Source organism: Nelusetta ayraudi, unplaced genomic scaffold, assembly GCF_046127955.1.
Source record: "Nelusetta ayraudi isolate G7.1 ecotype Tasmania unplaced genomic scaffold, CSIRO-AGI_Nayr_v1 ptg000071l, whole genome shotgun sequence".
NCBI classification, from domain to species: Eukaryota; Metazoa; Chordata; class Actinopteri; order Tetraodontiformes; family Monacanthidae; genus Nelusetta; species Nelusetta ayraudi.
The window spans coordinates 1184254-1200139 of NW_027466121.1; the positions used below are offsets into that span (position 1 = coordinate 1184254).

Consider the following 15886-nt stretch of genomic DNA (forward strand, 5'->3'; position numbering starts at 1 on the left):
AGGAAAAAATATCAACATGTCACACTGTTTCAATACAGATACAAATTGACAAGGCGGAAATTACGATTTAGGAATATCTATTTGATAAAATAAGTAAAATTTAATTAATGTATTATATTTAAATCCTGTCATAAATGCATATCCCTCGTATGGATTACACTTTAAAACAAAAGTTTAAAAAAAACGCGTTTTTTTTTCTCGCGTTTTTGGGAAACATCCACATCGGCATCCGTAGGTAGGGGGAAATTACGTATCCAGGAAGTAGGCGGAGTTAGCCACAGAGCTCGAAGTATGGACTGACAACATACGCTCTCGGACACGCTTCTTATGGCGCATTTAAATTAAATCGCTTAAACGCGATTTTCCTGATTACCTGGCAAACTATTAATGCCATGTGGAGATGACTTCAACCATTCTCGAAGCCATTGCTGTTCTTACAAAACCTCTTGCAGGCAAGTGACAGGAAACAATTTTAATATATTTATCTTGAGATAAAGCATATACTGAATACATCTTTTTATGTAGATCTGTTCTATTTGAAATGCCATTACTGAGTGTTTATTGTTGAATTAAATAATTATATAGTATGTGTCATTCACCTTTTTCTGCCACTGTCCACTGAAAAGAGCTCAAAGTGCCACTGCCATAAGAATTGTTAGCGGTGCGGGTCTGCTCTGCAACAGTGATTCCCGACCTTGCAGAGAAATGTATATGTCTTTCTGTGTCTAGTCAGTAGTGCACAAAGTAGAAGCCACAAACAGCTTTTCATTATAGTGTCACTGAACAATGGTCAGGAGTGCACCGGTGTAGAAGGGTGGTGTGATAACTTGTTAACTGCAACACTGCCTTTAGAGTTCCTAGAAATGTAGAGACAAAGCAAAAGCTTTATGTCCTCAGCATCATCATGACAGTTTCTCTTCTTTTGGAAACCGTTACGTAAAGTTACCTTGCTGTGAGTAATCACCGATGCACTGCGATACTCCAGCCCTCCTTCTTTAGTTTGTGTGGTAGAAGTAAGAAGTGGCTTATTAAGATGCTTCTTGTCATGACATCTTCTTCTTTGTGTGTTTTGTCTGCAGAGCCACAGGCGCGCGGTGCTCTGCCCTCACAGCACGAGGCTCTCTTGGCGGCGCTGCGAGAAAACCGAGCAGCTCTCTTGGGGCTGCTGCAGACGGAGAAGAGCTATGAAGTGGTTCGGAAGCTGAGGGAGGAGGTAGTAGCGGAGGCCAGTTGGTTCTCCAGCAGTACAGAAGATACGACGTGGGCCTTTGTCCAGGAGGGCCTCCTGCTGCTCCTCATATTGGCACGCCACTTGTCCGCCGAACTTGAACTTTTCCATCGAGCTCCTCCGCCGTCGGCAGCCAAGAGATGCACCCCAGAGGCGGCAGTCCCTTTATCTCCCGACGTCCTCAGTGTCAGCCAGGAGAGGACGCTCGGAGGTGCCCTCCAGTTTGTGATTTCTCTCGGCCTGTGTCCCTACCTGGCGCCTGGAGTCGGTGTGCCATTGGCTCGGAGGTCAGCGTTTGGCACAGTGGTGGAGAAGCTGGTGAGCCAGCGGGCAGACTCTGTAGCGGCACGCCGCCTTTTCACCACAACGCAGGTGCTGCTGCAGTTCGCAGAGCTGTCATCTGTTGCCACGTTGGTGTTCACAAGACATCTGTGCGATATCATGGCAGCACTGTGCCAGCTCGGCTACCAGCCGCAGGGGATGAAGAAAGGCAGCATGGAGGATCAGGTAACTTGCGGAAACACTCTTCGGTCTTGACAAACTTTTTTTTGCCTCGTTTGCCTTTTCTTTTGGCGGACCAAGGCATGGGACCATGAAAATGTCTGCAATGTGGGTGTTTCCAATATTTTAGACGCAAGAGCTCAGTGCAGAGGAAAGACAGACATGTCAGGAGGCCCTGAAGAGGCTCATTGGAAAGGTTTACCAGCCAGTCGTCATTAAGGAGCTGCTCATTCTTCAAGGTGGTTCCAAGCAGGTGAGCAAGTAACCAACTTTTTTCATTCTTGTTCCATGCTATTAATTCATATGTGTTTTGGACTGTGTCATCTGGGTAAGTAATGTACATGTTACATCACCAGTGCTCTGATCATTTTTGCATCGGCAGACAAGACACTTTTTGTTGGATTCTTTTTACATATGCTATTCTAAATATCCTCACATCCTCGTAAATCCTCATAAATATCCTCACATCACGCATCTGAAGGGACTGTTGTTAGACTCTGAAGGTTTCCTCCGTTCAGTCTGGTGCAGGTGGGAAGCCTGGAGGTCCCAGCAACAGGTCGGCTCTGGTGCCAGCTCCATCCTGGCTGAGGCGCCTCTGTGGTCAGCTGCTGTCTGAGCGACTGATGCAGCCCGGGGGTGTCCAGTCTATAGTCAAAGCCATTCTTGAGGGAGGCGCAGGTGAGTAAAAGAGGAAGAGGATTTGAATAAGCGACAACGTAAAACGTAAAACGGTCTTGAATATCTTCTTGAAATGTTAGATTTACCCATTATTATACATTTATATGTATATATATATATATATATATATATATATATATATATATATATATATATATATATATATATATATATATATATATATATATAATACATTATACTGTACATTTGTGTTTAACTTAACACCTGTATGCTGCCATTTACTTCTTCTAGGGGACGAGTCTGACTGGAGGAAATGTGACAGTTTGGCTAGAATCCTGGTGACTTGCCCTCAACAGTCTGCTTCAGCCAGTGGCTACTACACACAAGTCTGTCCTCAGGTGTGCTGCTCAACAACACAGCAGCTCTACACATACACATGCACCCAGCGTTATTCTATTTTATTTATTATTTTTAACTCTCTTCCAGATTCTTGACCTCCTTCACTTTAAAGACAAACTGACAGCCCGACAGTTCCAGCGTGTGGCCACCAGGGCGGTGCACTTCATGTTGGAGACGAAGCCCAGCGTTGGCCAGCAAAACCTATTGGCTCCTCTGCTTGCACCTCTGGACTGCTGCACAGCTGCCTCCAGTTAGTTGGATTCACATTTTAACCACATGAGTGACAAGAGTTCTGGGTCATAACAGAAGAGATTAGATTCCTTGGGAACCACCCCCGCAATTCCCAAATATTTAGTTTTTCTCCATTTGTACCATTATGTAAACTGTGCTTTGTGACTCACATCAGCTTTAAACTGAAAATATTAAACTCTTTCAACTCTGTATTTAATGAGATGTTTTTATTGGCCGATTCGGTGACTGTCAAGTCAGTTCATGCAAACAAACTGTTGCTTTTTCAGAGAAGGACGATTCCCAAACTTCAGTGGAGGAATGGGAGATAACACGCTGCGTGGAGGACATACAAAAGGTGAAAACAAGTATTTTTCAAACATTTGTGCGTACTTATGGAATCAATCAGGTATATTTGTAAAGAGCTAAATCACATCCAGAGAAGTCTTGAATGCACAATGATGATCTAAAAATTCAATGCATCCACATTTGACACTCTTTCCGAGTCCATTCAGCCGTCCCTTCAAATCATCATGCAGCACAACACAATTTAACATTGATATTACTGTCTTCAAAAAGAACCCACACACTCTACTATTTTTTCAATTAGACTGAATTGAATCTCAGAGACTGAAAATGTAAGAAAGTCCAGTTGTATGTAATTACTGTATTTACTGTACCAATTATATTTTGGTCTTTCGCTCTTGTGTTTCTTCCCCCAGGTCTGGGTGGCTGAAAACAGCCCCTCACCTTCTCTTCTTAAAGCCCTTGGGGGAGTTCTTCCTGTTGTCTTTACACTCTTCTGTTTCACCAAGCAGAACGTCTCCCACTTGCGGTAAAAAAAAAAAAAATCTCTTGTAGATCTGATTTCATGCACTCTGATTGTATGACCAACGTTTCTGAATATAGGTGACACAAATATTCATGTATACCTGTGCTTTACCTTAGAAGACACACACAAGGCCAAACCCTTGTGTGTGGTGTATTTCACCCTGAAATGGATGGCCAGAATGATACAGCCTTGACTTCTCATTGGCAAGCTACAAAAACCTAAAATGTAGAAATAAGGGTAATAACATTTCATATTCAATTTATATTTAACTTTATATACATCTAATAATGAAGTGATTTACAATAATCACTATTCTTAACTTTGCTATTGGACAGGATGATATTACTAAGGTCAATTGTCTGCACACAACTGCGTGAACCACACAGACTAAGTAACCTAACCTAACCATTTGATGTAAATGAATCATAATGCCTACCAACTCAATTCTTCCACTCTAAACTAAATAGAGATTTAGCACTCATGCCAACACACTGTTTACTAGAATAGAAACTAGCACTGTAAAACTTCCAAAATTGAATTTTGGTTGAACGCTGTTTACTGGTTTGGTGGGTTGTGCTCAGATCAGGGTGGGATGGGCTATTGGAAAATGCAAAGTGTCCAACACATTGAAATATATTGGGATCGCTTATCCCTCACGAGCTTGCATTAACCGCTGCCCGACTCAAAGTGAAAGAAATGCTTTTTTTCTAACCCCTAGATGGCGACAAAGCTCTCAACTTGCAGTATGTTCTCTACTCAAGAATGAACAGCGCACACTGGCACGAAGTTGGACAGGAGTGCATTTCGTCTCTAGAGTACATGGTGGTCTAATTTTGTAGTACCACTAAATGTATTATATAAACTGTGTTTACGACTTATGGTAACTCATGGTCAAAAATAAGAGTTTATTTGAAATCAGAATGATAGAGAGTGATAAGGGGTGGCAATTAATACTCAGGGTAGCAGCAATTTAAATAGACTAGGCATAAAATGGTCATTTCAAAGCTTTAATGCGCCTCTTTGTCAAAAGAAACAGACTCTGTGGTCTTAAAAATCACATCTTAAATTATACGTCAAGATCATGAGATAATGTACGTTTCCATAATTAATGCTTCCAGGGGCCCCTGTCAGGATATTTTGCTGTGGTACCTGAGCCACGCTGAAACACCTGAAGCCCTGACTGTCGTGAGGCAACTCTCAGGTCTGCAGGGACACGAAAGCGGACCGGCAGCGGCGGCCGGCTTTCACTTCAGCCCGGGCAGCGACGGCGGCGTCCGGCTTTCCTCTAAAGAAAGCTGCAGGTGACTGACCCGACCTGGAATATTTCTCTCTCTCTTCAACTCCTTGTCGTGCTGGCACAAACTCTTACTCTGCCTGACATTTGTGCGTGCTACTCCGCCAGTGACGAGGATGACGCCCTGTACGAGAAGCTGTCGGGCGAGCAGTGGAGGCTGGAGTGTCTGATGCAGCTGCTGGCTCAACTTAAAGACTCCGATGTGCCTGGGGCTTTTTTCTTGGACCTGTTGCAGGTACAGACGCAGGGTCCAACCCAGCGGTGGGCAAACTTTTAGACTGGTGGGGCCACAATGGGTTCTAAAATGTGACAGCGGGGGCCGGAGCAGGAGCAGATGGATGGAGTGTTTTGGTGACCCACCTCATAGGAGAACAAAATATATCATGGGATAAGTAGAAAACATGTGCTTTAATGTCAATTGAAAATGAACAAAAGCGTTGGAATAATTATGTGTCTTTGAAGCCACATGGTAGTTAGCTCTTTATTGAAATAACTCCTAAAACATTGAAAAATTGTTAAAATACAGCTATTTTATGACTTAATATGAATATTATTTCTTCAACTTCAGCAGGCCGGATTAAAAAGCCTAACGGGCCGCATACGGTCCCCGGGCCGTAGTTTGCACCTGCCTGGTATTGACGGTGAACTTTTGTGGTCAGTTCGTAGTCGTTCTGAATTTACCTGTCGTGGAGTTATAAACCTGGTTGATGTTTGATCGTACCTCCGTCGGCTCTTCCAGGAGCTGACCAGATGGACAGCGGCTGAAGATGAGGAGCAGTTAAATTTGTCAACTATGTCACTGCTGGAAGTGGAGCAGCAGCTGCAGGCTCGAACCGCAAAGCGGCAACAGCAACTGGCTGTGCTTCAAGTTTTGGCTGCGATGGTGGAGACTCTGCATCATTCAGCGCTGCTGAGGAAAATCACACAGGTGAGGCTTTAGTTCTGCAAAGACGTTTGAAGACGTTTGCCGCGTCTCAAAATGAGTTGTCGTCGCCTCCTCAAAGAAAGAATAGAATAGAATAGAATAGAATATGAAAGAATAGAAGAATAGAAATGTCGCCCAGAATACAACCAGAAAAATGTTCCACCGCGACATCTGCATTGCATGTACTTCTCATTATTCACTTGTGCGACGCAACCAATGTGATTGTGTGTCTTTTATTGGTAAGTTCATTCTTGAAACCATTCTTCCCCGTAGAAGCTCTTGAATTGGAAGCAGCCCTGCATGTGTTAAATCATGCTGCATCTGCTGCTGCAGAAATAGCTTCTCTAAACAGTTCCCAGAAGGGTGACGTCTGGCTGCTAATATAGACCAAATCTGACACACTCGGCCCAGTTTAACTGAATAATGATGAGTTCAGTTACTACTCATACTTTGGCCGTTAAAATTTTCCACCTTGTGTTTCAGTTACGCATTTGAAAAAAAAAAAAAAAAATGCAATGGCCTCGTATCCCCTTTTGTCGGTGACGCAAGTGTGTTTTCTCTCTCTCGCTCTCTCTCTCCAGATCGTCGACTTCCTGCTGTCCCTGTTCCAAAGGGCCTGCATAGGTTTGAATCAGGCCACTGGTCCAAGTCTTGGAAACCCAGTGGAGAGTCAGACGCTAAGCATGGGGATTGGCCTTTTGGCTTCGCTGCTGTCTGGACCTCAGGTACTGACAAATAGGACACTCGCCATTGTGTCGCATGGCATCGAATATTGCTACGAAATGAAATTAAATGTATCAAGTTTGATCATTTAAACCCATTGATCAAAAACAAGTTGCGTCAGTCTAAAAGCAGTCAGTCTAAAAGCAGTCAAACACATGCACTCTTGTGTGTTCCTCCAGATTGGTGCGTCGGACTATTCCGGCATGTTCAAGCTGCTCCCTTCGCTGGAGACGCTGTCCCAGCAGCACTCGGAGGAGGTCATCCGGGAGCTGGCGTCCAGCGTGGGCGCCGTCATCGCTACGCACGGGGCGTACCGTCCAGACGGCTTCGCTGCCGCCGCTCATACAAGCGCGCAAGAGATTCGAACCAAAGGAGACGATTCACCCGCCGACTCCCGGTTGCCGTCCCCGCCAAGTCCACGGAACGGTCCGAACCCGACCACGCAGTCGACGTCCGTTAACGCCTCTGCTGCTTCAGAAATGCGTGCAAAAGATGGAAGCAGGAGCTCCAGCAGCAGCAGCAGCAGCAGCAGCCGCAGCAGCAGCAGCGGCGGCTGCCTGCCCCCGACCCCGACCAGGGCTGTTGCTGATTTGCTGCTGGAGGCATGTGACCCTGATGTCCCGACCAAAGCGGTGGCCCTGAGAAGCCTGACCAGGTTGATTCAAGCAAGACATCCAGATGCTGTAGAGGCTCAGGAGAAAATCTTCATGGTGGGCCGCTTGTTTACACACTTTAATGCTTTTCTGATACATTTAGGATTTACCAGTAACAAATGATTGCGTATCACTTATCAGTGGTTGGTGGTGGCATTACTTTTTTGTTCCAAAAGAAATGACATTAGTGTTTAAAAATTTATTTCATACGATGTTTAGTGAGTTTTTAGGCATAAAAAACGTCATTACTCATCCAGGTGTACTGGTGCATCTAAAGTACGTATTCATCCTTTATCTTCTAAATGAAAAAATTCGAAATATTGGAATATTTTTTCATCCATCCTGAACAAGTCACTATTCGGAATGGTCTACTCATCCAAACTCAATGTTGCTCTGCTGCTTCAGGCTTTCTGTTATGGTTACCTGTTTTGTCTTTCTTTTTTTTAAACTGCACTATTGTAATTTCCTGGGACTCTAAACAAACATATATGATGTAGGAGATTAGATTTATGGAATTCAGACCTGAGGATTAAGAGATGCACTCCAGGGAAGGGGCGTGCCGCTTTTTTTTCTTATCCTCTATGGTCAAAAGCCTCTGACTTGACATTCCCAGATGAACTCCATCAGCCTGCCTGTCACTGCAAAAAGGCCTTTTAATATAAAACAAATGCACTTTAAATAGTTTTCCCAGTGCAGCGTAGTTTTCTATCATTTTTATATCTGAGACGCCCTGATTCTCTCAAAGCCATCTCCCGAAGAACATCATACAGAATCTGAGCTTATTGTTTAATTCATTATTCCCTTTGATGCATTGTGGCCCTGCAATGTAACTTTATTGATCCCCTTCGGTTCCTCTGATGTGTCTTTGGTATTTTTTTTTGTGCCTTACAAGAAAGGAAGGTTATTTTTCCCTCTAATTTAATGACTTAAACTCTGCTGACAATTTGTCTCCTACAGCTTTTCTTGGAAAATCTGGAGCAAGACGACTCCTTCATCTACCTCTCAGCCATTCAAGGTATAAATAAACGCAGCGTCTGGCCTATTTTGACGTTCACTTGTCTCGCTGAAAAAGTTTGCCGATTTTGAGGTTGTATGTTTTTTTTGTTTTTTTTTAAAGGCCTGGCAGTGTTGGCTGACTCCTACCCTGAGAGGATCCTGGAGAGGCTGCTGCAAGACTTCCAACGTGGTCCCTCCCTTCCTACATCCAACAAAGAGCGCTCCATAGAAACCCGCCTCAAAGTGGGGGAGGTCTTAATGAGAGCCAGTCGAGCTATGGGTGGGTATCATCTGCGATTTTTTTTTTTTTTTTTTTTTTTTTTTTGTCAAGTGCATCTGCCAATTCTTTGTAGGATGAAATAATCTAAGTATAGCCTATATGTATATGCATATGTTTACGTGCGACAAACTCAAACATACCCGCCGTGATCCACCTCCCGCTGTGCTATTCCCGCTTGGCACCAAACAGCAGATGGACGCACCAAGCTATCACCTGGGGATTGCTGTGTGTATTTATTGGCATCACTTGAGGAAAAAGTGCAACTACAAAAAAAATCCATACGCTTATTTGCGCCTCCTGATGGTAGAATTTCATATTCGTATGTGCATGCAGTATACATATACTGTATATATGCATCTATGTCAGAATGAAACAATTATATTTCCAAAGTGGCTCCTGCTCATGAGTCACAAATCAGATCATTTTTGGATCAACTAATGAAGGGCAAATATAGCCTGATATTCAGTTTATTTTATAATAGACCGAATCAGACAAAGGAAACTTCCAGAGATCAGTTTCTTCTACTGAAAGATGGTAGCCTAATAATTTATTTATATGTTATCAATCAATTATTCAACCCACCTATACACCACCAGTCAAAAGTTTGGACACCATTCCATGCAATTTATTTTTATCTTTTCAACTTTCTACACTGCAGATCGATACAAAAGACTATCAATTATATGAGCAAGATATGTGTAATTATGCAGCAAAGAAACACACGTTAAATAACTCTGAATATGTTTTTTTATGAAAGGTGGTCTTAGTTCGTTATTTTACACTTTTACTGTTTCCTACATACTTCCATGTGTGTTCATAAGTAGTTTTGATGCCTTGAGTGAGAAACTGCAAAGTCAATAGTCATGAGAATGAAAGAAAAGATATTAAATTCATAGGGCGTGTCTTTGTTGAAGAGAAACCCTCTGTATCCCAAAAGCCTGGATGTCGTTTTATCTGCCAGATTTCTATTGTTGCATCTCCATGGGACACCTGCTGAGGGATTGGATAAATCCTATGTAGCCTCCTGGATAGACACGCAGCAATTGTCTGTGTTTGTCTTGACCCCTCCGAGCAGCCAGGATTTTTCTTTTACTCAGCTGCCATGTCTGTAAATAAGAGGGTTCTCGTGATTGGACAGCCGAGTTGAGTAAATGTTGAATAAATGAATGTTTGGCTCTCCTTTAGGCTGTTCCCAGCTACTGCTCTGTTGCTCTTGCAGAGGCGGAAGAACTCCTCATGTGCACAGGTGGGCAAAATGCTTCTAAATGCAGCTTGAATAGAATTGGTAGCCCGGAATTCAGCACGTTTGGGAACATGCAGGATGTGTGAGTGAGTTTTCCCAGGTGTTTTGGGTGTTTTGTCTTCTTCTTTTTTTTTTTTCTTTTTTTTTTTGGCAAGATAGTAATTATGCAAACTTGCATCCACCATAACACAGTAGATTATCCCTTTATGACATAAAATCATTAATTACTCTAGTTAAAATTACGCTTTTTAAGAGCACTGGTACGAAAGCATGACAAAAATGCTAAAGTCATCAAATTCAGAGGCAAAAGGGCCTGGGCTGAACATTTGTGGGTTATTTCTATTTCAAAGATGTTCTTGTGCATACGAGCAGGAAAAAATAAATAAATAAAACCAACATATTTTGGGGTTGGCAGTGTAGCAACAGACTCCCCTTCAGAGATCAAAAGGCAGCCCAGAGGCTGAATCTATACAGCGTTTGCCACCGTCATTCGGGCGGAGCCTAAGACGGCTTAACCCCTGCCTGGAGACTGGAGGCTGTAACAGGATCCAAACTGAAGTTAGTTAAGGCAAGTTTGTGAAGTCGAAGGAGAGACTCGTCACATTTGTAGCCACGCGTTTATCAAGTCGGCTTGACTGTTGTTTTTATTCCGATCGGAGGACAGTGCAGTAGATTCTCTCTGAGGTTGAATTGCCAATTGTCTGGGATTAGTGTGGAAGTCCTAGAGAGACTCTTTTATTTGAATGTACTGCTCTGTTTTTTTCCAAGTGTGCGTCGGTGCATGCAGCAGTAATGTGGCAGCCAGTAGTCTGCTTGTGTTCTTTCCATGGGGGCCCTCTGGCTGCGCTCCCTGCCTTTGGCAGAGGCGCTTGTGGTCAGCCGCTGGCTCCCTTCCTCGTGTCTCGCTTTTTAACAGCGTCACCAGACACACAGCTTGTGAGGCGGAGTGTGAACAACAGCATTAGTCTGGTCGGCATGTCGATTCTAAAGGTAGAACCTGTGTCTTTTTGGGCCCCGAGCACTTTGCTGTGTTGAAACACTATGGGATCTGCGGTCAAGCTGAGTTCGGTCTTGGATGCAGGTCGTGTCTTTGGTCTTGATTTCTAAATGAACTGTTTTCACACACCTCTTTCTTTACCTTTGTTCCTGCGCCATGGAAAATTGGAGACTTAATTGACCCAAGTTTTCATTTCAGTCCATTTCATTTAGACCTTGACTGTCTGCAGCGTGGCGCTGCTTATGGCGCAGATGTGTGACTCCCATCAACAGAGCCCAAGGCTACAGGAATGGCAGCCTAAACACACTGATAACGTCCATCCTTTCCTTTTCATTCAGTCATAGGGGTGCTGTTGCCTATCCCAGCTGTTTGGGACAAAGCCAGTTTTACACCCTGGACATGTTGGCTTGGCATTGAGCTGCCAATTAAAAGGGAATTTAATTTCATTTTTACACATATTTTATCATATATATATATATATATATATATATAGAAATGGATGATGAGCGTATGGATGACTGTACACACATTCAGACACGCCTGGGGAATTCTTGTGCGCTTACTTTGAAAATGCCTCTTTTATTCAATGCCGGTTTCCCCCAGTGGGCTTGCAGTGTGTCTTAAAACATTTATTAGCCCCCTCCCTCCCCCCCACTCCTCTTCACCCCCCCCAACTTAAAAAAAAAAAAAGACAGACAACGTCTTCGTGCACTTCAAAGCCAACAGTGCAGACAGACAAAAGACGGTCCCGTGGACAACACCCCAGGCACAACAATAGCCACACTGAGGTCTAGCTTGGAATTCTAAACTTATAAATGCAAGAAAGTGTGCAAGTGTAAGCGTATAAACACCTCTGCCAGGGTGACAATTGGTCTGAGGTTTGTTGCTTAGATAATTTTGGTAACACGTATAAAACATATAAAAATACACTTTAAGCAGTTTAGCAGTGAATGTTTTCACTACTTTATTTGTAAACATGTTTATTAGTTGTTTATTGATTGTGTAATCATGCTTTATAATGATAGATTTATAAAGTGTTAATACACAATCCATGCGCAAAGCCCCAATTATTGCTAACGTGTTTTTTACGCTCTCATTAGGAAGTATTATTGTAATGATAATTATTATTATCATCATCGGAGAAATATATTGCAAAAGTGCAACGGAAAGACTTTTTTTTCACCTTTCCACGACTGCGTATGCCGTCTCGTGACCAGTTATCGCCGTGACAACATAGCGACACGGTATTTATGTGTGGACAGAACAGGAGACTGAGACTTTTCTTGGCATCCTCGTCTTTAATTCAAAATCGTCAAGGCAACCGCTGTGGATGTGATGAGAACCGTACCAACACGCAACAGCTCTGAGCGTCTGTCTTTCTTCCGGTGGAGTCTGAGCACATCCGACCTGTCTTTAAAAGGTCGGATGTGCAAGGGTTGAAAAGTTTAGGGTTGAAAATTTTTTTTTTTTTTTTTTTTTTTACAGGGTTAATCTGGAGTTCCGTGACAGCCCATGTGAACTAAATCTCAATTGGAGTTTCACTCTGCCTTTTCCAGGGGATCTAGCGCCACACCTTGGTCGTCCTCTGGTGGGGGTTTTCCTCCAAGGAACCAAGGACGCTGACCAAAGTGTGCGGGCCAGCAGTCTTTCCAACATGGGAGAGCTCTGTCAGAGAATGAACTACGCCTTAGGGCCACTGGCTCAAGAGGTAAGAGGAAGAGGAGGATGAGGAGGAGGAAGTATTTCATTCCTGGGCAGTCATGAGTAAATGCACAGTGACAAGACTTTACTACGATACAAATCTTTTCTTTTTTTTTTTTCCTTTTCCTGACTGACTAGTGTGCCACCAAACTATATGGAAATATGTTCTCAAACCTTTAAACTAATGGACTGTGTTTGTGATGACGCGCACAGCTCAGTTCCTGCCTTACTGCCCTGATCAAGACTGAGAAGGAGCCAGAAGTCAGAAGAGCTGCTGTGCATGTGATCACCCTGCTGCTCAGAGGCCTCAGCAACAGAACCACCCAGGTGAGCACGCAGTTTACACGCTGTCGCACGTTGCGTTTACGTTGTCTATGAGGACTTTAAAGGTCCAGTGTGTAAAATTTGGCTTGATGTGAAAAGGGAATTAAAAAAAAAAAACAAAAACCCAGATACAAGTAGTAATAGAGATGGACCTAGAAGTGGAGAGTGAGAGTGGTCAGCACGTCTGCAAATCAGGATCAAATCAAATCAAATTGTGTTTGTTTAGCACCTTTCATACATAAATTGCAACACGAGGTGCTTGACAAGAGTTCAAAGTAAAATAAAAATAAATATTAAAAACAGCATTTAACTAAAGTGCTGCAGTCAATTAAAACCCACCCCCTCCTCCCAAACAGTCATCACCACCCCCACCACAGAAACAGGCAGGGCCCTGAGGAACCATAAGACGAAACAGGTCACAGATTGGATAAATAAGACCGTTAAGACGCGTAAAAACTAATAAAAGCACCTTAAAATCGATCCTGAATCGCACTGGGAGCCAATGCGGCGACTTTAAAACTGGCGTAATGTGATCCCGCCCTCTGGTCCTAGTCAGCACACCAGCGGCTGAGTTCTGGAGTACCTGCAGGTTGGAGATAGTCTTTTTGGGTAGACCAGAGAGCAGCGCATTACAATAATCTAACCGGCAAGAGATAAACGCCTGCATCGGCACCTCTGTGTCTTGCTGGGAGTGAGACGGGCAGACTCTGGCTATGTTCTTAAGATGATAAAAACCCGTCTTTGTGATGGTTTTAATATGCAGATTAAAACTAAGCCCAGAGTCAAAAATGACACCCAGGTTCTTAACAGATTGTGCCGGTTTAAAATTGTGAAGTTTTGGTAAAAGTTTCTCTCTCTTGCCTTCAGGACCAACAGCTAAAACCTCTGTTTTGTCCTGGTTGAGCTGTAGAAAGAAAGGTGTCATTGTTCTACTCTACAGGAACAGTTCAAGTCCAGATGTGGTTTCATCACTTGTCCAAGGTGGTTATAATTGCACCTCGGGAAGAATAACTCAGGATAAAGGGACAGTACTGGCAATGAGAAGCGGGTTTGCGGCTTCTTTGGTGGCTCAGTGGGGTGACCTGCATGTCAGCTGCTGGTTATTGGCTTGGATGTCATGCGGTTCCCGAGTCACCGTCAGGACGGCTGCTGAGCTGTCCAGCTGCTGGTCCCAGACCAGGTCCTGTCATTAGTTAAACAGCTGGAGCGCGGGCAGCACCAGGTGTACACAGCCAATAACCCAAATGAGAGGGACAGAGGGACAGAGGGACGGACTGCAGCGCACAGTCTGGACCAGGTGTGGTCATTTGACTGTGGAGGAGAAAACTGTAGACATGCTTGAAAGATCCCCCGTACTTGTTCATGGGCCACGCTTAGAGGCCACGCAATCAGTTTGTCATCACCTATCAGTGATCAGTCGTGGTTAATTTGGTGTTCATATTGCAAAAAATAATAAGATTGAGTTGTTGAATGTTTTAGAAAACATGCAAGGATTACATTTTGAATCACAGATTTCTTTTCTTTTTTTGCTCATTGTTTCTCCAATGTTTATTTCAGATATCTGGAGCTTACGAACATTAGATCAAGTGTTGCTGCCAGAAATGTTAAAATTCAATTGAAACCTTTTAAGATTAAACTGGTCTTAGGCTGTCTTAGAGGTGTTGTTTGTTCAATTGTCTTTTTTTAAAACAGCATAACTGGTCTTGGTAGGGGTCAAAGTTTGAATCTTTCACCTTTTTTTGTTTTATTCTACAATAGTTATTCCACATACTGTATTATGTCTTACTATAGGGAGTATAATGTGTCTTCTTCTGTTTGTTTTTTTAAGGGCAACTTATTCATTTGAGGTTAGAAAGAAAGATGTGCAAGATTTAAAGGTTTAATTTAAAAAGGTTTAATTGTGTGACCACGTCTTAGAGTTGCTAAAAGTTTAACTCCTCTTTGAAGGAAAAAATATGATTGTCTTAAGTCTGTAACTGTGTCAGTGTGAGCAGCACCTGGTCTGTGTGACACCTGAATGGAATAGAGCCTTAATTAGTGTAATGGCTGAAAGGAAACAAGAAGTCCACGTGTCTGTTAATGTCAAACCATTGTGCCTTTCTTCCCCAGGTCCTCGGTGAGGTTTTGTTGGACCTCTACCGAGCTCTGAAGTGGGTGGTTCGCTCGGATCCGGATGACGTCACTGTGCTCCATGCCCAGCTGGCTTTGGAAGAGCTCGATGACGTCATGAGAAGGTTCATCTTCCCTGAGCAGAAGCTGGAGAAGAAGATTGTCGTGTTGCCGTAGCTGAGCTTCCCTCGCAGCAGAATCGTGGAGGTCATGGAACAGCCCTGTTCTGTTGCCGCAATGTGTTTTCTGTCGTGTACAAACAAGCCAAAAATCACGTTCTACTTTTTCAAATAAAGAATTGTGATGTAAAATGATGACATCTTTCAAATTTCAAACAATCAAAACTAAAATAATCAAATAAAAACTGTTGTGTTTTCATTTCTGCTTTCTAGTCGGAGTTTTTATTTACATGAAGAGGGTCCACTTGTAGGAGTTGGCCACATTGCACTACATACCTGAGGGAGCACAGACATGCTACAGATAAGTAGCACAGGTTGCTAAGGGCTTGATTAATATGCTTTCTTAGCATTACTAATTATTGGGGGACTTGATTTTCTTTTCCTCCATGCGTATCTTATACAATTTAGTTCATTCACTTGTTTCACGATGTCTAACTGTTATGTGCAATCAGTTACATCTTCCCTGCTTTGCGGAATTCAGTTTTCTAGACAATTTCTGTCAAATGATGTCAAATCAAATAAAAGTAAGTTGATCCCGTAGCTTTTTAGAGAAATTGCTCTTTCTTGAAATATTTCACCGCCATTCTGAAATGGAGGATGGTCAAAAGCTGGACTACTATCTGCAAACAAAGTCC

General features: G+C 43.1%; 1 protein-coding gene across 1 annotated transcript; it reads left to right on the plus strand.

Moving 5' to 3' along the window:
* The first annotated feature begins 1018 nt into the window (after nucleotides 1–1018).
* Nucleotides 1019–15450, plus strand: tango6 (transport and golgi organization 6 homolog (Drosophila)). Its single transcript, XM_076042667.1, has 17 exons — nucleotides 1019–1735; nucleotides 1860–1982; nucleotides 2248–2407; nucleotides 2660–2766; nucleotides 2855–3017; nucleotides 3286–3353; nucleotides 3718–3830; nucleotides 4946–5128; nucleotides 5230–5356; nucleotides 5861–6049; nucleotides 6628–6771; nucleotides 6949–7479; nucleotides 8380–8437; nucleotides 8540–8698; nucleotides 12495–12646; nucleotides 12853–12966; nucleotides 15073–15450. The coding sequence occupies exons 1-17, from the start codon at nucleotides 1034–1036 to the stop codon at nucleotides 15247–15249; spliced, it is 3270 nt and encodes a 1089-aa protein (XP_075898782.1). The 5' UTR covers nucleotides 1019–1033; the 3' UTR covers nucleotides 15250–15450.
* The last annotated feature ends 436 nt before the right edge of the window (nucleotides 15451–15886 follow it).